Source organism: Sminthopsis crassicaudata, chromosome 1 (genome assembly GCF_048593235.1).
Source record: "Sminthopsis crassicaudata isolate SCR6 chromosome 1, ASM4859323v1, whole genome shotgun sequence".
NCBI classification, from domain to species: Eukaryota; Metazoa; Chordata; class Mammalia; order Dasyuromorphia; family Dasyuridae; genus Sminthopsis; species Sminthopsis crassicaudata.
Window position 1 is genome coordinate 172767232 of NC_133617.1, and position 23683 is coordinate 172790914.

The 23683-nt window shown below is 34.2% G+C and overlaps 1 protein-coding gene across 12 annotated transcripts in view; it reads right to left on the minus strand.

The window, feature by feature from the left end:
* Positions 1 to 23683, minus strand: part of MAK (male germ cell associated kinase) — an 87638-nt gene that overhangs the window by 29306 nt on the left and 34649 nt on the right. For all 12 annotated transcript variants that reach the window (XR_012482825.1, XR_012482824.1, XM_074271481.1 and 9 more), the window contains exons 5-9: positions 17817 to 17896; positions 13733 to 13865; positions 10712 to 10883; positions 7104 to 7271; positions 3067 to 3372 (exon numbers count right to left, since the gene is read on the minus strand). Coding sequence is in view for 10 of the 12 variants with exons in the window: in XM_074271481.1 (XP_074127582.1) it covers positions 3067 to 3372; positions 7104 to 7271; positions 10712 to 10883; positions 13733 to 13865; positions 17817 to 17896 (859 nt within the window). In the remaining 2 variants the exon portion in view is untranslated. The remainder of the gene's footprint in view (positions 1 to 3066; positions 3373 to 7103; positions 7272 to 10711; positions 10884 to 13732; positions 13866 to 17816; positions 17897 to 23683) is intronic.

The following is a 23683-nucleotide window of genomic DNA, read 5'->3' on the forward strand; positions in this document are numbered from 1 at the left end:
AGATGAGAATATGGAATAGTAGGAATTGGAACCTTCAATCACTCAATCTGCTAAAGACATCTCACTGTCAAAGATAAAATATTAGTTATTTCTTGACTTAACTAAACAGTATTTTTTTCCTTTTAAAGAAAGAACAAAGGAAAGTCTACTCTGTAGGTGATTCTCACCAAAAAGAAGGAACTAGTTGCTGGGGTGAAAATGAAGAGAACTCTGGTAGTAAATGAGAACTTCATTTAGAATTTGTCATAGAGAAGTAATAAAAGTTAGGAATGATATGATATGCAGCCTAAATATTGGTGATTTCAGGGTTCAAAGAAGAATAGTGAAGATCCCAATGAGTTCATTAGAAGTAAGGATAAAATGGACTCTCAAGATTTAATTAATTTAATTATAGCTACAAAGAAAGACAAGTACAATGAAGAATTATAGGCAAAATCATAGAAGACTGATAATGTACAAACACCTCATTGACTTATATTTTAAAAAAATATATAGAAGCCAGATGAAAAGAAGATAATAATTTTTAAGGATATAGTAAGAGCACCGAAATTTAGAATGAGGTGAGGCTGATGAGGAGGAAGGTAAAGGACAACAAAAACTAGTTTTTAATCATATAAATGTGATGCTGCTCAGGATAGATACGGCAAGATGAAATAACAACAGAGAGAAGGCAGAGCTATTCAACTCATACTTTATATCTATTTTCTCTGGAATAGAGAAAGAACTTTGATATAGAAAAGCTGAAGCATAAATAAGTAAATGGAAAATAAAACAAGATAAGGAAACAACAAGAGATCATTTAACTGCTGTGTATACTTGAACAAAAAAGAATTCCCTCTAAAATACACTTGACAGGTAGTCAACCGGCCTTTGCTTAAAGATCTCCAGTGATGGAGAATTTATAGTCTTCTGGCCCAGATGAATTACATCATTAAGGGATTGAAAGAACTCAACAGGTTTGATGGTTAAGTCACTATCATTGACTTTTGGAAGTTCAAGGAGAATATGAGATATGCAGAAGAGAAAAAAAATGCTGACTTGTTTTTAAAAGGCAAAAAAATATATATTCTTTGCTAGTTGTATGCCAATGAGCTTGACCCTCATTTCTGGCAAAACTCTAGAATGTGTTATTAAAGGAATTCTCAATGAACATGAGGACCAATTATTGCTGGACAAAGGCCAGGAAATTTGGAATGAGAACTTGGACTGAGTCACATCTCAGCTCCATAGCTACATGATTCCCCAGCAAATAATTGAATCCCTCTAACTGCCAGTTTCCTCGTCTGTAAAAGGGGCTAATAATAACATAAAATGTATAATCTTGTTTTGAGAATCAAATGAAATGAGGTTTATAGAGCACTTTATAAACCTTAAAGCTCTATGTAAATTTTAGCTATCACCAACACTACTAGCGCTCTTCTCCTCATCACTATCAGCACTACTAATTAATTTTTATTTCTGCAGAGTGACTAGTCAACAATTATGATTATGTACTCATTATGTGCCTGGAGAGGAAAAGGGTGATTGCAAAGAGTCAGTTATGTCAAAGGAGGAAAGTAAGGCTGGCCAACAGCTTGACTAAAAAAGGACTGTAATTTGTAGTGGATTATAAGCCTAATATAAATCAACAGTGTCAGCAACCAAGGAAGTTAATACAATCTTAGGCTGTACCAAAAATAACACAGTGACTACAGTACAACTATATTTTGTCCTGGTCAGACCATACCCATTCTGTTTTCTGTTCTGAGAAGGACACTAATAAACTGAGAATTTTCAGAGGGGTGCAAAGAGGAAACACATCATGCTTTATACAGGCTGAAGACACTGGGGAGATGTACAAGGGAAGAGGAGACTTATGGGATTGTGATTGCTACTTTCAAGTAAATGAAGAATAATTAGCCCTATTCCATTCGGTCCCCAAAAGAACTAAGAAGTTGCAAATTTAGTCTTGATAATAAAGAAAATTTTCTTAATAATCAGCACTACATAGAATCAAAATAGACTACCTCAGGAGGTAGCACATTCCCATCATGAAACATGGGATGATAACCTTCCAGATAGAGAAACAGGGATTCTTGCTCAGATATGGGCTAGAGAAGACAGTATTTGAGGTGATTTCTAGCATCGAGAATCTGGGATTCTTTGATTAGAAAGGAATGGATGAATGTGAATGATATCATAAAAAACCAACTTAGTGACAACAAAATATGGAAGAGGAGAGTGTGGAAGGACTCACAGTTAACTAAAAATGTAAATCTGGATAATTAAGAAAAAATGTTATGACTAATGGAAAAATGGAGTCTGGGAGAAGAAACTACTCTTGAGGAAGGGATAAGCAATTTAGTTATACACATTTTGTGTTGGATAGAAATGAGGGACATTTAATTGGGTATAGTCAGGAGATAGATGGAAGTACAAGGCAAAAGGGCTGGGATAAAAAAAGTCGAGATGAAGATAAAAATTTTGAAGTAATCCACATAGAAATAAGAGTTGAAACTACAGAAAAGAGCTCTCATTTTTTTGTGATAAGGAGAATGAGGACCAAATCTCTGCAAATATAATTGGGGAGAGGAAGAAGGGTATTGAAAAAAAAACATTAAAAATAAAGTTTGATACTGCATATTATATAATTCAGAAAACATCCTCCAAGTCAGTTGATAGTTAGAAACAATATAAAATAGACACAAAATTAAATTAGCACTCAAGAACTGAATTCTTTAAAATTTTTATTTACAAAATTAAAATTTTAAATTCTTAAAAAAATTTTAAATTTGCATCTCAATTACTAGTTGCTTTTAAAAATGTATAGAGTTTATTAATTTATTGCTTTCCAATGTCAGGTTTCTGTTTTGATTTTCATACTTAAATGGCAGAAGAATAATATAGTTTTTTTCCCCAATGGATATTTATTTAAACCCATAAATTTGTTAAGTTTGTCTTTTGAGCAGGAAGTACTTTTAATAAAGGATTAGCATGTATTTTCTAAGGTTTTTTCAGGGTCTGACAACAGAGCTCTGACAACCTCACTAGTGAAACTATTTTATTTTTTAAATGACAGTTACTTACAGGTGATGCGTTTTTAATGATACTTGGGAATAATGGTTCTTGATGTTTTTGTTGAGGCTGTTGTTTTGAAGGCTGCTGGGCAGGCAAGTTCTGTGATAGCTGAATTGGTTGTAGTGGCTGATGGGAAATTTTTGGTTGGGGATGTGACTGGGCCTGGTCATCTGGTGGAGGTTTAAGTTCTAATTCAACGAAAGACTGTTTTGATTCCATTGGCTGAGGTTGTTTATTCACAGATTGTTTTGGTTCTAAGTACTGTGGAGGAGGGCCTAATATTTGACCAACTTGAAAATATGGGTATTTCAAAGCCTGAAAAAAGACAGAAGACATTAAATCAAACATATGAAAAACTTAAATCATAATAACAGATAGCATTTAGAAATCCCTGTAAGCTTTGCAAAGTGCTTTACATATGTCATCTCATTCGTAAATGTAGCATTTATCATAAATCCAAAACTCTAAATATTTAAAGAGCTTAATATGTAGCTTGTCAAAATCGGTTGATTTTCTTATTACTTTAAATTAGATGTGATAGTTAATGACATATTGATTTTAGTGGTAAAATAATCAAGTCAGTTTTTGAATTTCAGAAAATCTATGCAATTTATGAAAACTTGTGATTTGAATGTTTAGTTTCACTTATTCATAATTTTCATTATTTTAAGTATCATAATTGCCAACATTTGAAAATTATGGAGTAAATAACATATACAACACTGACTTAGTATGAAGATGCATTAAAATAAGAAGGATTTTCAAAAGAAAAACTAAGATTAATATTTTTGCTAATTAAAAAAAATTACCAAAGGTAATATCTTACAGGCAGATTCAGAAGGGAACACACAAATTTCAAAAAAAGTTTGACTTTTTAAATATGTTATAATATTGTTTTGTTTTACTCTAATAAAGTATATCTTTATTAAAGAACATTCAAATTTGAGTCTGGATTGAAGATTTACTCAATGTTTTCTTTGATTGTTAATTGGTATTTTTATAACTATATTGTTATAGAACTAATAATTTTTTAAAGTACACTTTGCAAATTCCAAGGACTTCTCATTCTATGGAGTTGAGCTTTTGAGACATCATGGTAAGATCATTCAGAACACCAATTCTCTGTATGGATAAGGAGCAGATGAAGTAATCTATTCCTAAATTCTTCCTCACCTATTAAAAAAAAAAGATGACTATTAGTCTTTCTGTTTCCTAAACCAAGAGAAAATAACATTGCTTTCTTTGCAACTAGAATTTGCTAGCAGTGGGAAAGAGGGCCAGGAGTGAAACAGGAGAGGAAAGAACAAAGGCAGCTAAAGGAGGAACTGAACTTATCTATGTTTCTGAACTAAGAGCTCAGAGTTCATGAAGTCTGAGAACTATTATTGCTTGCTAATTTCAGGGTTATTTATAAATAACACTGGTTGGAGAAGTGGGTTGGGAAAATGAGTCTGCTCTGCATCACTTTACCTTCTCTTGCAGAGGGACAGTTCTGAGTCCTTTACATATTTATATTTTTTGTTTTTTGCTGAGGCAATTGAGGTTGAATGACTTGTCTAGAGTCATACGTTAAATGTCTGAGGCTACATTTGAACTCAAGTCCTCCTGACTTCACAACAGGTACTCTCCACTGCACCATCTAGCTGCTGCTACATATTTATATTGTAATTCCTAAGATTGAAATCTCAGGATATCATGTAATAAAAATGTCCAGGACCACCCAGTGGGGAAGTGGTAGGGTACAGGAGAGTTACTCAAAAGCAGGAATCAGTATCTTTTTAAATCACTTTCTTCATCTGCTGTTTTCCCTCTTAAGGGATATAGGCAATTTAATTTTTGCTAATTTATCAGGAAAAGAGCCCATAAAGGACTAATTGAAGAGACCGGGCTATTTGGGAGGTTCTCTGTACAATGTATATAGAGTATAATATAAATTTAGAATAATATTAAAAATGCAAGAAATACAAATGTACAATCTGAAGCAAAGGAAACTGTACAAGATACATTTTTAAACCTACAAGTCTGCAGAAATTCCATCAGATACAGATAATTGCACTGTGTTTATAAACACTAAAAAAATAGTTCAAACAGCTGAAATAATAAAAAACAAAGAAATTATATAAAATAGCATATAAAAATAAAATTTTTCGTAGTGATTTTAAAATATGATTCTATGAGGACAAGAGAGCATTTTTCTTTTCTTTATATGGATAAACTAGTGATAGATCACATAATACATTATTATTAACACCTGAAAATAGTTACTGGTGCAATTCATTTAATATTTGAAACTTCCTGAAATTAAATAATATTATTGAATATTCTTGAATTTTTTATTGTAATATATTTGCATTGATAAATATTTCCCCTCATATAGAAATAATTTTAATAATACATACATGTAGTAATCATCTAATCTGGTAAATATTGATATTAAATATTTACTGTTTTGGCAAAGTAGTATACTAGGGCCAAAACACAAAATTTGGCTAGAACAAGGTACCTGGCCAAATGATACTCCACAATGAAGTAGGAGAATAAAACAAAACTAGAGATAATCATAATAGTCAATGAAACATGATAAATATAAATGATTTTTATGCAAAGCTAAGTATCTAGGTATATAAAATAGGTATACAAATCAAACTTTTTACTGATAATAAATCACAAAAATTTATTTTAAAACAATTCTTTGATATACATATAACTTTACCATTTATTAAGGACAAATATAAAAGCAAATTTGCATACTAATGAGATGGATGTGCTCATTTATTTTTACAGAAGAATTAAATCTTGGCAGAACATTTAATATTTTTCCCTGTTGCTAAATTTTTTGCAATCCTAACAATTCAATTACTTGACTCCATATGGAGTTAAGATCCAGAATTTAAGAAGCTTTGCTTTAAGTAATAGTTAACTGTTTTGACATATCTTAAAAGGAAAATCCTTCTGGGTAAAAAGTTAAGTATTTTCAATCTGTATCTGCTGCCAGAATTAAGTAAAAGGGGAGGAGGAGAAAGATGAAGGTAGAATGAAGAATACAGAAAGTGAAGAAAAGTCATCAATAACAGAAAATAGGTTAGATCACTGAAGACCGATTCAAAATAGTATAGAAGGGGGAACTTAGAGAAAGGGAAATGAAGGATGAAGCTGAGGAAGGAAAAGAGACTTAAGAAGGAGGCAACAGTATATTTTTACTCTCAGATAAAAAATTAAATGCTAAGAAGCAACATATAAGCACCTCTTTTATTTTTTCTCATGTACTAGAATTTAGGTTCTGCTGCTTCTGCCTAATGCTGAATTTTGAGCATTCATCTTTGCTTAATCCTCAGAATCACTTTTTTTTTTTTTTTTTAGGTCCTATGGATTGATGTGATTAAGAGTATGCCAAATTTGCAAATGCCAAGACAGATACGCTCAGAGCCCAGAATACTGAAGGGAAGATACTGCCCCTCTTCCTTACTCCATGTTACCTGTCTAGGAGGATATGTCAGGAACAGAAATTCTTGCGTGCTTAGTGTCAGAGAAACTACTGTGGCACTGTAGGGAATTATGTAATTCTGTTATGACTGAAGGAATGGATCCTCTCAATACTGCATAATGTCTCTTATGAAACAACAACAAAAATTCCACTCTCAAATTATAAGGCAGAACCAATCTTATACAGAGAGGGAATTGGTCATCTTTGTAATGTGATTTGTAGTATATCCAAATCTCCTTCCTTTTCTGATCAGAAACATTTCTTTCAAAGTTTGCCTAAAATTCTATTACTTCTGTATTGAGCAAAAGTCGTTCTCTAGGCTTCTCTTTTTAAACAGAAATTTCCCTAGCAAAAGAGAAGCATAATGCACACAATCATGTTAATATTCATTCAAGGGCAGGTCTCTTCAGAGTTCTAAAACCTTTACAATTCAAAGATTTCATAATTTGGTCAAGATCGATTCTACTAAAGAGGCACAAGATACCTGTATTGAAAAGCTGTTAGTTGAAAATGTGTTAAAGAATGGAATTTAACACAAATGTGAGGGAAAAAGTCATTATACCTGACTTGCTGTTGGCCGTTTTTTAGGGTCCCAATTCAGCATATCGCCCATAAGTTGTATAGCTTCACTACTTGCATTGGGAATTAGAGTTTTCAAATTTATAGGAACACATTGTGGAAATCGGAAATTCATAGAGGATGCAAGTTGATATCCTTCTGGCCAGTCACTCTATTTTAAAAAAAAGAAGAAAAAATAAACAGGTTTTTTTTTTTCCTTTTTTCATTTGGAAATCTTATAGAGATCCAAAGCCAACATATATATGTAAATTATATATCTCATTTTGCCACAATAGAGATCTAGCAATAAAATTAATCATATTACAATTAGTGTTTTTGAATTTAGATAACATTTATGCAATTCAATGAGCAAGTAGAGTTTTTGTTTTTTTTAAGTACCAGTTGAGAAATCCCAGTGAGGAAATTCTCCTTGCTAATGCAGATGAGCAATTATTTTATAATTTAAAGCGTCAGAGAATTGTCTGCAGTACTTTGAGGTTAAGTTACTTGCTCAAGGATAGATGTTTTAGGTTACAGAATTAAGCTGAAAATAAAATTTAAAAAAAGTCAAAACAAAACTACTTTTTTCATGAATGAAATGTGATTATGATGGGGTACAACTTCTAGGGGAAATAAAGTAATCCCGAGTTCCCTTGACCTTAAGAGTGTGATTGTTCTAACGATCTGTCAATGATTCTCAAATCTCCTGGCCTTAAGAATATAATAATATAGTTACAATCTCTTGGTCAGTGATAACCAAGTTCCTGAGACAACAGTGAATAGACTGCCCCTCAAATTTACCTGTAATCCTCAAAATTAGCAAATATAAGTAATAAGAAGCTCTGCTCTAACTTTTCCTATAAATTTGTCATCTTGCCCCTAGTTCTTTGCTAAATCCTTTTAGGAAATTAGCCTGTTTCAACTGGTATTAAAATTGTGGTGTCTTTCCCCCCTCCCCTTCCTGAATGCCATGTACTATCTTCCCAACTCCACTATGCTTCCCAACCCCACTTCTTCTCCTTACAGCTAACTCTTTTATTTATTTATTTTTTAATAGTTTTTATTTACCAGATATATGCATGGGTAATTTTACAACATTGACAATTGCCAAACCTTTTGTTCTAATTTTTCCCCTCCTTCCCCCACCCAGATGGCAGATTGACCAATATATGTTAAATATGTTAAAGTATAAATTAAATACAATATATGTATACATGCCCAAACAGTTGTTTTGCTGTACCAAAAAAATCAGGCTTTGAAACAGTGTACAATTAGCCTGTGAAGGAAATCCAAAATGCAGGGGGACAAAAATAGAGGGATTGGGAATTGTATGTAGTGGTTCATAGTTGTCTCCCAGAGTTCTTTTGCTCGGTGTAGCTGGTTCAGTTCATTACTGCTCTATTGGAACTGATTTGGTTCATCTCATTGTTGAAAATGGACACGTCCATCAGAATTGATCATCATATAGTATTGTTGTTGAAGTATATAATGATCTCCTGGTCCTGCTTATTTCACTCAGCATCAGTTCATGCAAGTCTCTCCAGGACTTTCTGAAATCATCTTGTTAGTCATTTCTTACAGAACAATAATATTCCATAATATTCATATACCACAATTTATTCAGCCATTGTCCAATTGATGAGCATCCACGTAGTTTACAGTTTCTGGACACTACAAAGAGGGCTGCCACAAACGTTCTTGCACATACATGTCCCTTTCCCTTCTTTAAGATCTCTTTGGGATATAAGCCCAGTAGTAATACTACAGCTAACTCTTTTACATGCCAAATTCCTTTCAAGATTTAGCCTGCCAGCTAAGGACATACCCCAACCTCATGGGGTGCTCCCTCTCTACTGGGTTAATTGTGAGTTCCACTGAGGAGCTTGTCTTTTATATGCTCTCCCACTCTATTTCATATTTACCATTACTAGTGTCTATTGTATCCCTTCATTTTCACTGTTCACTTTTGCCAAAAAGAATCACCATTATAAATTCTTCACATGACCAAACCCCAATTTTTGGTGCTTGCATTTGGTGCCAAACCCCATATCATCAATTGTAACATAATTAGAATAATTTTCATGCAGGGTTTGTTGATGTCAGTTTCCTTATGCGTAAGATCACACACTATCTTACATTTTTTTTTTCTGAGAACCATATTTTTGAAAACCTAGCAAAAATCTAAACAAACATATTAAAATCAATCAGGTTGCCTAAAATGGAAATCAACAACAAAAATGCATGTTTAAGAACTTAGTAAATACTTTCTAGGTTATATTTTTCTGTGCTTTTACTGAAGACAACAGAAGTAGCATCTTATTCCTTACTAACCAAAAATAGTTAGGAGAGTTGTTCTCTCAGAAGTCCCCAATGACCTCTTACTTATTAAATCTTTTTTCCTATCCTTGTTCTCCCTGACCTATCTACTTTTTTACATTTTGGCCCACTACTTTCCCTTGGTCTGCTCTCCTCTCTCCTCCCTCAGAAGGGACAAGTTTGAGAGGTGGAAAGAACACTGGGCTGGTCAAGTAATAGATGTGTGATGGGCAAGCCATCAAATCTTCTTGTGATTCAGTTTCTCTATCAAAAGAAAAAAAAAAGATTGAACTAGATAATTTTTAAATTCCCTTCCCAGCTATTCATTGGACATGCCCAGGCCTCTCCTCTCCTGGCTTCTCCTTCTCCTCTTAAGATGCTTTATGTGGCCCAGGTCTAGCTTCTCAGAGAGCTTTACAATTTCTCACTTGGCAATTTCATCAGTTTCTATGACTAGGACTTCTAGATTGAAGAATTCCACATCTTATCTTCAGCCCTTAAGTCTTTTGAACTTTATAGACACATAACTGCAACTAATGGCCGGCTTCACAGGCACCTCAAATGCAGTATATCTCAGATCTAACTTCGCTAAACCTGCTTCTCATTCTAGTACTTCTATTCCTCTCTGTCACACCAACCTCCCAATATCCAATTCGTTTTCCCCCTGAGGCAATTGGGGTCAAGTGACTTGCCTAGGATCATTCAGCTAGGAAGTATTAAGTGTCTGAAACCAGATTTGAACTCAGGTCCTCCTGACTTCAGGGCTGGTGCTCTCTCCACTGCGTCACCTAGCTGCCCCCAATACCCAATTTTTAAATCTCAAGTCAACTTTGACTCTTTCTTCTCTTTTACTTCTCAATATTTTTATTTATGATTTATTATAGTATGAATTTCTTCTAGAATACTGGGATATATTTACATATATTTTCCAAGAGACAAATTGTCTATAGAGATTACTATAACCAAGAATTTATTGTGCTATATAAAATGTAAGTTAGGGACTTTAGGTATGTTAATAAAAATAGTCTGATTTTTCCTGTGTGATTTGTGGAATTTCTCTCATTAATCTAGTCATTCCTACATAACTTAAGCAGTCAGTAATATTTACTAATAACAATATGTAATAGACTTGGTTTATTGTTTATGATAGATGAATTATTTTCTCTTTTGTTTGCTATCTTTGGATTTATTTTACTAAGGAACCCTTTGAAATTAAGCTAATGTCTCCATGAGCCAACAAAATTTAGCTAATAAAAAGAAAGGTAAAAATCTGATCCAACATTTAAAAGTGCTTACCTTTCTAGGAGTCCCTAACACTTGGCAAATTTTGAAGATTTCGTCTACCTCACTTGTCCCTGGGAAAAGTGGTCTCAGTGTATATAGTTCAGCCATTATGCTCCCAACAGCCCAAACATCAATGGGAGAACTGTACACTGAAGATCTTAACAAAACTTCAGGGGCACGGTACCTGTAGAAAAATAAAATACGAAACAAGATGTATGTCATATTTGCAGAATATTAAAAAAATGACTCCCAGCTCAATTTATAAGCTTTGGCCAATTAACAAACATTTATTGAGTATGTTATCTAAAGATAACTGTGCTAAATGTCAGGGATATAAAATATTATCTGAACTCAGATTATAATCTAGTTAATATATCAGAACACATACACACACACACCACCACCACCACCACCAATAGCAACAATAACCATAAGGTAATACAGCATTTGATTGTTTTTGGTGCTATACCCTGCCTGGTTCCTAGAGAGGAAGGAGGTAAGAATTAATTTTATATGATCCTATGAATTTTGTTAGTAATTATAGTAATATATATATATATATATATGTGTGTGTGTGTGTGTGTGTATATATATATATATATATATACATATATATATATATATATATATATAATTTTTGTTTGTCCTTTGTTCTTGAAGAAGACCATGATATCAGGAAGGTGACTCCATGATGTGCAAGTGAATTGGACTTAAGTGAGGAGGGACTGGGCAAGGTCATCTGCCTCACTTTCCCCTCCAGAGCCATCTGGGTCCAGTGGCAAGATATAGATCAGGTTGATTTAAGATGGCCCTGGATGAAATGTGGAAGCAAGTGATACAGTATGGAGAGAAAAGAAAAGAGGACTCAGGATAAATTCTTGGGGACACCCTTGATCAGGAAGCATGATTTAGATAAAGAACCAGCAAAGGAGATAGAGGAGTGGTCAGCCCTGGTCAGAACCAGGAGAAAATAATGTCAAGAAAACATAAAAAGAACAGTTATCCAAGAGGAGAAGACTATCAACAGTTTCACATTGATTTGGTTTGCACAAAAACTTTTTTAATTTAATGTAATAAAAATTATCCATTTTGTATTAGTTCTTTGGCCCTTTATGTATAAATCATGAACCCATTTTAATGTTATCTTGGTATAGGATGTTAGGTGCTAGTCAATACCTCCTTTCCACCGTACTATTTTCCATCAACAGTTTCAAAGGAAAGTTTATTATATTTGGCAACTGAGATAAATGGAAATTTTGGGGAAAGTAGTTTAAAATGATTGATGAGATCAGAAGCCATATTTTAGAGAGTTTCAAAGAAAGTGAAAGGAGGGAATTGGAGGTACCTTCATTTCAATAGGTTTTCTAAAGAACCTTAGCTGAGAAGAGGATGAGAATTGGAGGAGATGGCAAGATCAAGTGAGGAGTTTTTAAGAATAATGGAGAAACTGGGGTAAATATAAGCAGCAAGGAAGGAGTCAGCACGTAAGGAGTTATTAAAGGGGAGAAAGAAATGACCATGGGGCAATCTTCTGTAAAAGATGGAAAGGGCAATCTGGAATGCCTGTAAAGGGGTTGACCTTGTCAAGGAGAAAGGTCTATCTTCAATATTTATTTTGTGAGATATATTTTTAAAAAGTTTAAGATAGGTCCACCTGAGCCTTGTGTCTAGAGCCAGAGAGGAAATCAAGTTTGTACTATAAGGAAGTAGAGGTCCATATGATATATGTAGGTAGAACATATGAACATATTAAGTGCAGGTTCAGTGGAAAAGGGCCAGCCTATAAAATCTAATTTAACAGGAATCTTAGAAAGAATTCAAAAGGGTAAGCAGACTGAAGCAGAGACTCAGAGAAAAGACAAGGCAGGCAAAGCCAAAATTCAAAAGACAGAAGTGATGGGGTTTAGATAAAGAAGAGTCCTTTTCCTCTGGGAGAGCCTGTGGAGGCAAAGGACAAAAGAGAAAGTGGGGGTGAAGGAAATATATGTGATCTTTTCTTGAATGAGGGGCAAAGAGTGAAGAAATTGTAGGGAGCTAAAGTAAATGTTAGTGACCAGAAACCTAAGAAAAGCACTAATGAAATTGCTGGTAGGGGAAAAAAAGCCCTTGAATTACAAAGTATATGAAACCTATTGCACAATGGACTCCATATTGGTAAAGCTAATTGGTTCAATTATGGGATTCAGAGGAAGGACTAACTTTTGAGAATGACTCAGGAAATAATTAAAGATTACTTTATATTATTCAGATAGCACTACCAGAACCTGCACTAAGAATATGTAATATCAAATTATTAACATAATGATTCTAACTCCTGAATATTTAGGAAGCATTATTTCTATTAAATGATATGAAGTATAGATGTTAAGACAACACCCAGATATCTAGAATAAATTCCATATTAAAGTGAAATTTCATCTTTCCTGAAGATATTTTAAAATAATTTAGAAACTCAATAAAAGGAATTTTATAAGTCACTGCAAAATTGTATTATTCCCCAACTTTTAATTTAGGATAATATTTAGAGCTGGAATGGATCTTAGAAATTATTTAGTTCATTCTCTTTGTGACATATGAATAAACTGAGGTACAGAGAAATAAAGAATCTTATCCAAATCTTACCCTGTAAATTACCTCACATAAGCTAGTTTGGGGTATGATTTTTGACTAGTCCTCTCCTTCCAAATTCTTGCACTGTGCTACTTTATCTCTCATCTTTCAGGTTGTTTTCTTTTCACTCATTTTCTCTAGTTCTGTTCTCATTTTAATGAAGTAATTTTCAAATTAAGTAGCTTGGATAGGTCCTTAGTAAGTAGAATGGTGTGTTCTATTTAGAAACATACTTTTATTTTTTTCCTCTCTCAAGGTTCCTCCATTTAGTTAAGACATTTCTAAATTTTAACAAAAGGAAATTTCTGATTTCTACATTCTCTCTTAAGTGAATACTGAATTGCCAAAAAGCTTTATGGCAGTATTTTTAGCGAAATTTCAATACGAACTTAATTTATTCCCCCCCCCCTATTAGTTACTTACCACCTGGTAGATACATAATCAGTATATGGTGGTTGTGATCTTAATTCTCTTGCAAGACCAAAATCAGCAATTTTCACAAGTTCTGGACCCATACAAAGTAAATTTTCTGGCTTCATATCTCTATGGAAAAACCCTTAGGAACAGAGAATAAAACTTAATGAATTATTGTGTCTATTGTCCTAATTTTATATTCTTTATAAGAATAAATCTTCTCTTAAAACCTCTCTTAGAAAATAAACTACAATTAAAAGCCTAAATTTAGGAGGTGAACTATTAAATGATTTGCCTGAATGGAATAACTGTGGTGGAAGGATTGGGGGCATTTGGAAGACTCTAATAATTAATCTCTCTTTCTAGGTCAAAGAACCATAGAGTTGTATATCTGAAAGGTGTCTTCAAGATAAATTAAAAAAAAAAAAAACCTTTATATACCTACTTCTTGCTTTAAAGGTGAAATTATTGAGTTTAATACTTCTGCTTTAGAAGCCTACAAATCAAAATTAGAGGCCCACATCCTTAAATTAGTTCCTTTATAGTTCTAGATTTTAAAATCCTTTTATGATAACCAATTTCCTCTAGTAATTGCTTAATGTAAAATAAACTTAAAGGGTTATAATTCTTATTACAATCCACCTGTGTAAAAACAGTAGCATTATAACTAGACTTGCATTTTGAAAATCTAATAGAAATATAGGGAATCTTGCAGAAAATCAGTAAGCCCAAAAAACATGTAATGTATATTCTATCTTCTGTTTGATTTTCCTAGGAACTCCTGTTTATGGGAGAATCTGAATTTTTTGACATGCTCAAATAATTATATTCTACTGGTGCCATAATAAATGTTCCATAAAAGCACTACTCCAATGCCTCAAATTGGCATAGAATTGACTTTCAATTTTTGAAGATTATATTGATGGAAGTTAGGCTTTTATAGCCTGACACAACAAATGGCTTTTAATATGAGTTCTGCAAACAACTTTATTGCCTATTATCTATCTTTTAAACTTACATATGGGGTTAGTTACCAAGTTCTAAACTTTTTTGGCCACAGCGCCTCTTCAAGAAGGTAGGATAAAGGGAAAAACATTTGTTGAGGCAGTACCCATAGAGATGAAATAATGAATCTTTGAAAATATCGAAGTGTAAGTGACATAAAAGAGAATTAAATGTATTATAGATGCCTAGAGTTGGTTAAAAACTCTCCTTTCCCCACTAAATTATTTTAAATAGTTTGAAAATATTTTAGTAGCTTTGTTCACTAAAACATTTATCTAGCATTAAGAAAACAAGATGACTTGTCAATCTACTAGATAATTTCAGGCAGGAAAAAAAACACCTCATTTTCATTACATAAAGTTAAAAATTATAACATTTATAATGGTAGATTCTCACCAATATTAGCATAAGAAATTTGGTAGTTAAGTGAGAGATTTCAAATTTTAAAAAAGATATCAATAATTAATTCAGTTTGATCCAAAAAGTCATCTTGTTTACTCTTGGTTATTCATTAACAATCTATTTCTATAAACTGTAGGTCTGGAATGCTTATCAAACTTTAAGCAAATTGAAACATCCATCACTTTGGAGCCTTAGTGTTTAAAGTCAGAAATGTATTCTATATAGTTGACTGCATTTATTATTCACTTTGTGAATTATCTGCTATTAATTTTGATTCCAGACTAACTCGCTCCTTCAATCTATTTGCTATCATAAATTTTTTTTCTATTTAGTGAAGGCAAATTAATTTTACAAACTAGCTTAGGAAACACATTAAATAGGAAGGCAAATCTTGACCCCCAAATTACAACTATTGAGTCAAATATGCATGATTTTTAGTATTGTATGCCAATTTAAATTATTCATGCCCAAACTCCCTTCCATTGACATTATTATGTCAATAATAGCACATTTACATAATATTTTACCCACAACAACCCTTGTCAAAATTATTTTCATTTAATGGTGACTACCCCCAGTTACAAAGCTAGTAAATTAAAAAACCAGCATGAAATCTCAAGCCTTCTGTTTCTAAGTTTAGTGTTCATATTATATCATGCTGTCATTTGATAAAACATTTATTGTGTTTAAATAAATGAACTGATTAAATTTGATATTTTTCACAATGTTGTTTAGAAAATTAAACTATCTTCAATTATTTGAGAGGGAAATCAGTTTAATGCAGAGGGACTTCACTCAGAATAGCTTGGATTTAAATTTTACCTCTCTTATTGGCTATGTGACTTTTGGTAAATCACAGCTTTTCTGTACTTTGGCTTTATCACTTGTAAAATGAGGGGATTTGAATAATCATTTATTTATATACTAATGCATACATAATTAACCTTAACTGATTAGTACCAGCATATTTTTGAATCTTTAGACACAATAGTTCAGTTTATATAACAGTTTATATGGGAAAAGCAATAATTAAGAAGATTTGGAATTATAAAATATATTTGCAACATGTAGATGTAAAATGTTATGTTTTAGTAATATTTTTAGAAATCATAAGTTATTCCATAGTTTATAAAAAAAAGTACAAATATGAAAAGGAGACAAATGTTTCTAAAAGAAAAGTATAAAATCAATAGAATTGTGATACAACAGGAAATAAAGATATCTTAAGATATCTCTTTGATAAATTTTCAGAAAGCATTTATGAGAAAACAATATAAAAAAGCTTTCCTTGAAAAGTTCTGATAGAAACTTAATACATTTTAAATTTCTGTATTAGACTTAGGGCCCAGGGATTTTTGTGGGTCATGGAGAAGAAGAGGTTCAAAATATATGTAAAATTATATAAATTAAAAGTCATTAGTGACTCTCTAATCAATATGCCTGAGGAAAAACAAATGTGCTGCAAGCAGCAAAGAAAGACTATAATTTGCTGCACAAAATTTTCAAGGGATGTCTATTTCATTACCATGTTTCTTTCTAATTCTGGCATTGACTGATACCACCTCCCTTAGCCTCCTTTCTCCTCTGGAGAGCTAGAAGATGATACTCTAATGCCTTCTTTTATAGAGGGAAAAAAACTGGACACGGTGTACTCCACTTTGCATCTACTGCTCTGCTTAATTTCCAACTTCATGGAATACCTTCCTCAGCCTCCTCAGCCTATACTTAGAGGGCTAGGAGGTGAAGTTATTTCAATTCAACAAACATTTATTAATTGCCTAGTATTTGTCAGATACTATTTTAACATAACTTACTTCCTATGTAATCTCATTTTTTGAATTTAAAAACTTTATTCTGAGAAAGGATACATAGCTTCATTTCACCAACTTGCCCAAGAGCTCCATTACACAGACAAAGTTAAGATGGTGCTTTAAAATGTTAAATATTATATACATTCAACAATAAGACTAGGCTCTGAGAATAAAAAAAAATAGAGTCTAAAAATAATTGACGTCTGTATAGTTGGGTTTACCAACTTGTTCCAAATTAATACCTAATTTTCAATTCTCAAGTCTTTTAGATCTTAAAAGTTTAAAGCCACAATTAGTTGTGCACAAAATGTATATGCAAGGAAAAAATTGTAGTTCAATATTTTCCTTTTGCGCATTTAGCTTTTATGGTGGAAAATTAATAGTAACTAAGGAAACAATACAAGCTACAAAATTTATCAATAAATTAGGCACAACAAATGGATCAATGGACTTTTCTGTATTCAAACTATAAATATAGAATGAGACAAATATTTATGTATTAACAACAATCACATAAAACCAATTAAATAAAAGAAAACAAATAACAAATACAAAATTAGGTGATTTTTGATTTTTAATAGAAGGAAATCTAAAATTAAGGATTTTCCAAGTAGAAAAGCAGAAAAGCATCAAGTACAATTGCCTAAAATCTGAAAAAGAGGTGTCCCACTCAAGTGTCTGTATTTAATCAAAGGAACAAGGAAGCAGTAATTGATTGACCAGTACAGGACTAGTTTTCAGATAAGACATATGGGTTGCTTAAGATATGCATATGTCTGTATTTGTCACCAGTAAATGGCTTTCTTACAATTCCTGTGCTTATCTTGCCTTTTTTTCAGAGAAAATGATGTTAATGGCACACAAAAACAACATACCGTGCTTATGGATAAAAGCTAGTCCTTGCAAAATTTGATACATAATGTTTCTGATGACTGACTCAGGGAACAACTTGTTTCTGTAAAAAGGCAAATGAACAATAGTTAAGTTATTTTTTAGATTTAAATTTTTAAAAATTTCTTGATTTCCTTTCCCCCCAAAATCATATAAAACAACCGTAACTATAGTTATAATTATGTTATATATATATATATATATATATATGTAATTAGAAAGTTATAATAAAATCAGAAAAAAAATAAAAGGATTATTAATACAGGAAATACATTATGCTTAAAGGCACTATAGATAACATCAGTGTCAATACTTTATATGTATTGCACAGCATAGCATTTAAATATTTAATTAAATAATATTTAATTGTTTGAAGATTAACTTTACCTTAAAGAACTGTCAAGCTCAAAGTTAACAAATTATCAAAACACGATGGATTATATGTATATTTACAATCCAAGGAACAGCTTACTTTGATATGATCTATCACTAGGTGGTACAAGGTGATGAATTTTGGGTCACACTGACTCTCAAACAAAATGATACTAGTGTACCATTTATGTTAAAAGATGTTCTGCTTACTGGGTGCTTCCTAAACAAGGCACTGGTGCTACTAAAAAGAATAAAGAGCATCTATGATTTAGTGATGATTATTTGATCTTTAACATCATCAAAATCAAGAACCATTAACAAAAATTGTTTTTCCTCATTGACTTGCTGAGGTGGGCTAACCATTTTATTAAACTGAAATTTAGAACATTTAGATTAGCCCACAAACAGAAGATAGTCTTTTAAAATCAATTTATATGCTATGTCAATTATAAAGAATAAGGATATCTGGGGAAGTAACCTTGTGAAGGCACCCAGTAATACCAATGTTTCAAATATGAAGTGGATTAAGCATGTCTTTCCATCAATATAGCAACATCATCAATCAATCTACTTCCTCCTGAACTTTTTTCAATCCTGATTATTCAATAAGAATATTCAATTATTCAGATATATGTATCACATCCATAGTACTTTTTCCTAAGCCTTCATTAATACACTGATCTATCACATCTTTCTAAGCTTTTTCCAATCCTGTTCATTCATTTTATCATTCATACCACTGTCTTTTGGAATTTTTATTCTCAACAAACTCCTACATTCTCAAACTTTTTAACCAATATCCTTTTCCATCTTTCTACTTTAAGAGAAATTTTAATTCTTCCCTCAAGCAAAATAACAAGCATTGGATTTTTCAGCCAGATTGCTATGGGTTTAAATCTTGTCTTTGTAACTTACTGGGTTGCTTAGCCTTTCTAGATTTTTTGATCTATAAAATAAGAGTTGTCTCTAAGATCCCTTATGTCTAAACTTCTGGTCTAATGAAATCATCTCTCTTTTACAACTCTATTTATTCAGGATTCCAGGACCAAGAGATATTAAGTGACTTGTCTAGTCAAACATTTAGCTGCCTGGTTTTCTACTGTTGCTATATTGCTAATATTTGCTAATCTTTTCTCTTTTAAAGTTCACAAAACCCATCTTTACCATTCTCTAGGCATCGCTGCTACTTTTACCTTCTGATCTCAAAGAATTTCTCCCACCTTTCTTTAATGACTTGAGTCCTTGGTTCCTGTTCCAGGATTTTAATATTCACAATGATAATTCTTTCCTCACTCCCTAGTAACTAGACTACATAAATTCTTTTTATTTATTTTTATTAAAGCTTTTTATTTACAATATAATACAATATTCACATACAGTTTATACATGAATAATTTTTCAACATTGACTTCTGTTCAAAATTTTTCCCTCCTTTCCCCCATCCCTAGGTGGGACATAGTCCAATACATGTTAAAAAATATGTTAAATCCTATATATATATATATATATATATATATATATATATATATATATATATATATATATATATATATATATATATATACAGTTATCTTGCTGCACAAGAAAAATTGGATCAAGAAGGAAAAAAAAACAAAGAAAACAAATGCAAGCAAACAATAACAAAGAGAGTGAAAATGCTATGTTGTGGTCCATACTCAGTTCCCACAGGCCTCTCTCTGGGTGTACATCACTGAACAATTGGAACTAGTTTGAATCATCTCATTGTTGAAGAGAACCATGTCCGACTACATAAATTTTTAACCAATTCAAACCTAGGTTATATCCTTTATCTTATACTTCTTGTACAAACTCATGATGTAAACTGTGATCTCTGGGGGAAGGGTGGTCCTGCATTAGAAATCTCAAATCCTCCTGGCCTCTGGGGGAGGCCTCCAGTTCATAGGGTAAACTCCCAGATGGTAACCTCCTCCTACAATTCAAGTAGAGACCTTGGCCTGGGGCATAATCACCACCCTTTATTGAATTGAAAATTAGTCCCTCAAATTTATCTGGAGATTGGTCCCAAGCTTTAGGTCACAAAAACCCAATATAATCAAAGGCTGAAACCCCAAACTTTTGCAAAAAAAAAAAAAAAAAAAAAAGAAATCCTAAACAGGATTCTTCCCACTGAGTTGTTTCTTCTCAGTGTAATAAGCCCATTTTTGCCACACATCTCACCTTTTGGGATAGCAAATCACAAAGCCTGAGACACTGGCCAGGAGACCCCATTGTTGTCTGGGGATCTCTCAACCCTCATTTCTCACACCACAACATGTGGTGGCCTATATGGGGATAGAATTGGTGACCTTGGCATTATCAGGAGGAGTTTGGGGCTTGGTCAAGCTCCCCCTCACTCCACCACAACAGCTTAACACCTGAATGTGGCCAGTAAGACCACTGAATTTCTTTTTGATATAGGGACTTTCCATCTTGCTCTGGCACTCTGGTCTCATTTGCCCCTCTCCCTATAGAATGGGATTGAAGGGAAATTTAAGAATTGTTTGGAGACTTTTCCTCTGCCTTGCCAATTTGATGACCTGTTATTTAACCACTAGTTTCTTGTTATTCAATCCTATCCTGCTCCCTTATTGGGGCACGATTTAATGGTGAAATTGGGAAGCCAATTTTCTCTTCTCAGACCTCTAGGTGGTCTTGTTGTGCTGCTTTCAAAGCCCTCCCACATTCCCTCTGAAATCTGGGAGAAAATAGATTCCTTTGTCTGGGACCAAGGAATTCCTGGGCGAGCCACTCCAGCCTTAGTCAGGATTGAGAAATTTCTTAAGCACAAACTTTTAGCACTGGCTAAAGAGGTAAGAGATTTCGAGCTGCTTAACTGCAGTCTTGTCTTGCTCTTCAGTCCTACCGGAGAGGCTTCCCTAGATGCAGCCATAAAACCCCTAAATTTCCTAGCCTCGAAGGGCTACAGGGTCTCCTTACCCAAAGCCAATATTGCCTGCCAGTCTGTCAAATATCTGGGCCACAACCTTACTCCCAACCTCTAACCAAGGAGAGGAAACATACCATTTTATGCCTTGCGGTCCTGCTTCAAAGAAGTACTACACACTTTCCTGGTCATGGGTGGTCGCTGCAGAATTTGGATACCTAATTTTGATATTATTGCCAAGCCCCTTTATGATTCTATTCAAAGATCCAATAATCTTCCCCTAGAATGGGGCCCAGATCAGGCCAAGGCTTTTAAAACCTTGAAAATCAAACTGATCCCTCCCCCTCCTATCTAAAAAGCCTTTCATTCTCTTAAGTAGATGAAAGGCAAGGCCAGGCTGCGGGGGGGGGGGGGGGGGGGGGGAGAAGAGGGGTGTCTTAACTCAGGCTCTTGGACCTGGTCCTATTTCTCAAAAAAAAACCCAAAAAACTAGATTCAGCATCATTAGAATGGCCTTCCTTGACTTAGAGCTGTGGCTACTACAGCCCTTCTAATTGAAGAAGCCTCAAAACTCACCCTAGGGAAGCCATTGGAGATTTTTACCCCCCCCCATCGGGTTCAAAGCATTTTAGAAGCCAAAAGGCATCAGTGGCTGGCCAGTGGGAGGCTCACTAGATATCAGATTTTCTTACTAGACATTCACACACCCCCCACCTCCCCCTCCATGTGCTACACCATAAACCCTGCCACTCTGCTCCTTGACAACACTCAGTCAGGAGACATCACTCATTATTACTAGTAAGCTTTAGATTCTATCCACTCTAGCCGACCTGACTTGAAGGACATTCCTCTTGACAACCCAGATGGTGAATGGTTTACAGATGGGTCGGGTTTTCTTGAAAAGGGGGAAAGAAGGTGTTTATTCTGTGGTGACCCTCAATAGCACCCTGGAAGCTAAGCCCCTGCTTCCTGGAACTTCTGCCCAGAAGGCTGAACCCACTGCCATAACCAGAGCTTTGGAACTGGAGAAGGGAATGAGAATGAACATCTATTCAGACTCCAGGTCTGCTTTTCATGTTTTGCATGCTCATGGGGCCATATAGAAAGGGGACTTTTGACATCAAATAATTTTTCTATTAAATAGGCAGGAGAAATTCTATAGCTATTGCAAGCTATCCACAGACCCAGAGAGGTTTTAGTCATATTTTGTAAAGGACACCAGAAGGGAGATTCATTTCAAGCCATGGGGAAAAGTACCAGACCTTGCAAATTGAGCTGCTGGAGCTGCTGCCCCTTCACCCCTATGGCACCTTTAATCCCCCCCAACTCCCTGATTCTTAATTCCTTCATATAGCTCACAGGAATAAGCCCTTGCAGAAGAAAGGGGATACACCCTTTCTCCTTCTGGCTGGTTTCAAACCCCCCTTTCAAGCCAACTTTTAATCCCAGAGGCAAGTCAGTGGAAACTTATTTTTGGTCTTCACCAGGCTATACACTAGGGAAGAAATGCTCTTCTATCCCCTGTGAAATTTTTACTGGTCACAAGCTGGGAGAAATGATCAAACAAGTCTGTCAGGCCAGCCCAGTTTGTGCCCAAGTAAGTTCTGAAGGAGCTATTAAACCTCCCCCTCTCCTGAAGCAAAATGAGGCACATACCCAGGGAAGATTGGCAAATAGACTTTACACATATACCTCCTTGAAAAAGTGTCAAGTTGCTTTTGGTCTTTGTTGACAACTTAGCCTGTATAAAGGCCCTTCTTAACCACTGACATTCTTGTAGCTTCTGTACCTTTTCTTCAAATATTTCAGAATATTCCTGTGAGACCATAGATGACCTGAAGCTACTCTTCCACCAGGAGCCTGACAACACTCTGGAGAAAGAAGGGTGAAACTGTCTGTGTCCTTTTCTCTCACTCTAGTCTTTTTTTTTTTTTTTTAGCCATTTTCCACTTCAAGGATGAGAACTTTGCTTCCAGCATTTTCTCACCAGTTTTTCTTGATGTCATTCTGTGGCCTCTGCCAGTGTTAACTCCTTCTTAGCCTTTCAGCTAGGAAGCTCCTTGGGCAGTGGGGGCATTCAGGACTATTAAGTGGGCCATCAGCATCCTCAAGGCAGCCCACAGATGGAACCTGAAGCATTATTTGCATCTCCACCCTGGGTACCATCCCACTTTTAACCTGCTTGTGAGAATTGTTTCCTCCAGGCCCTAAGCTACAAACTTCCAGCTACTTGTTCAGTCTCAAGATCATGGGACAACTAACTCAGACACTTAACATCCCCTAGATACCGCTGCTGCCATCTTAAGATCTCACATTTTCCCTCCTGACCTGAACCCCCATTGAACATAGGGATGGCTCTACGGCCCTTGTCAGCCTGAAGCAGCTTCATCCTTTTGCCCCAAATGAATTTGGGGTGACTACTTGAGGGGTGATGTAAATGGTGTCCCCCTTGATCTTTGGGGGAGAAGGATGGATTTGGGTTAAAGAAACCCTAAAAATCTCAAACTCCTTCCGACTTCTGGGAAGGGCCCTACCCTCCTGTTCATAAGGGAAATTTCCATTGCCATCTCCAAC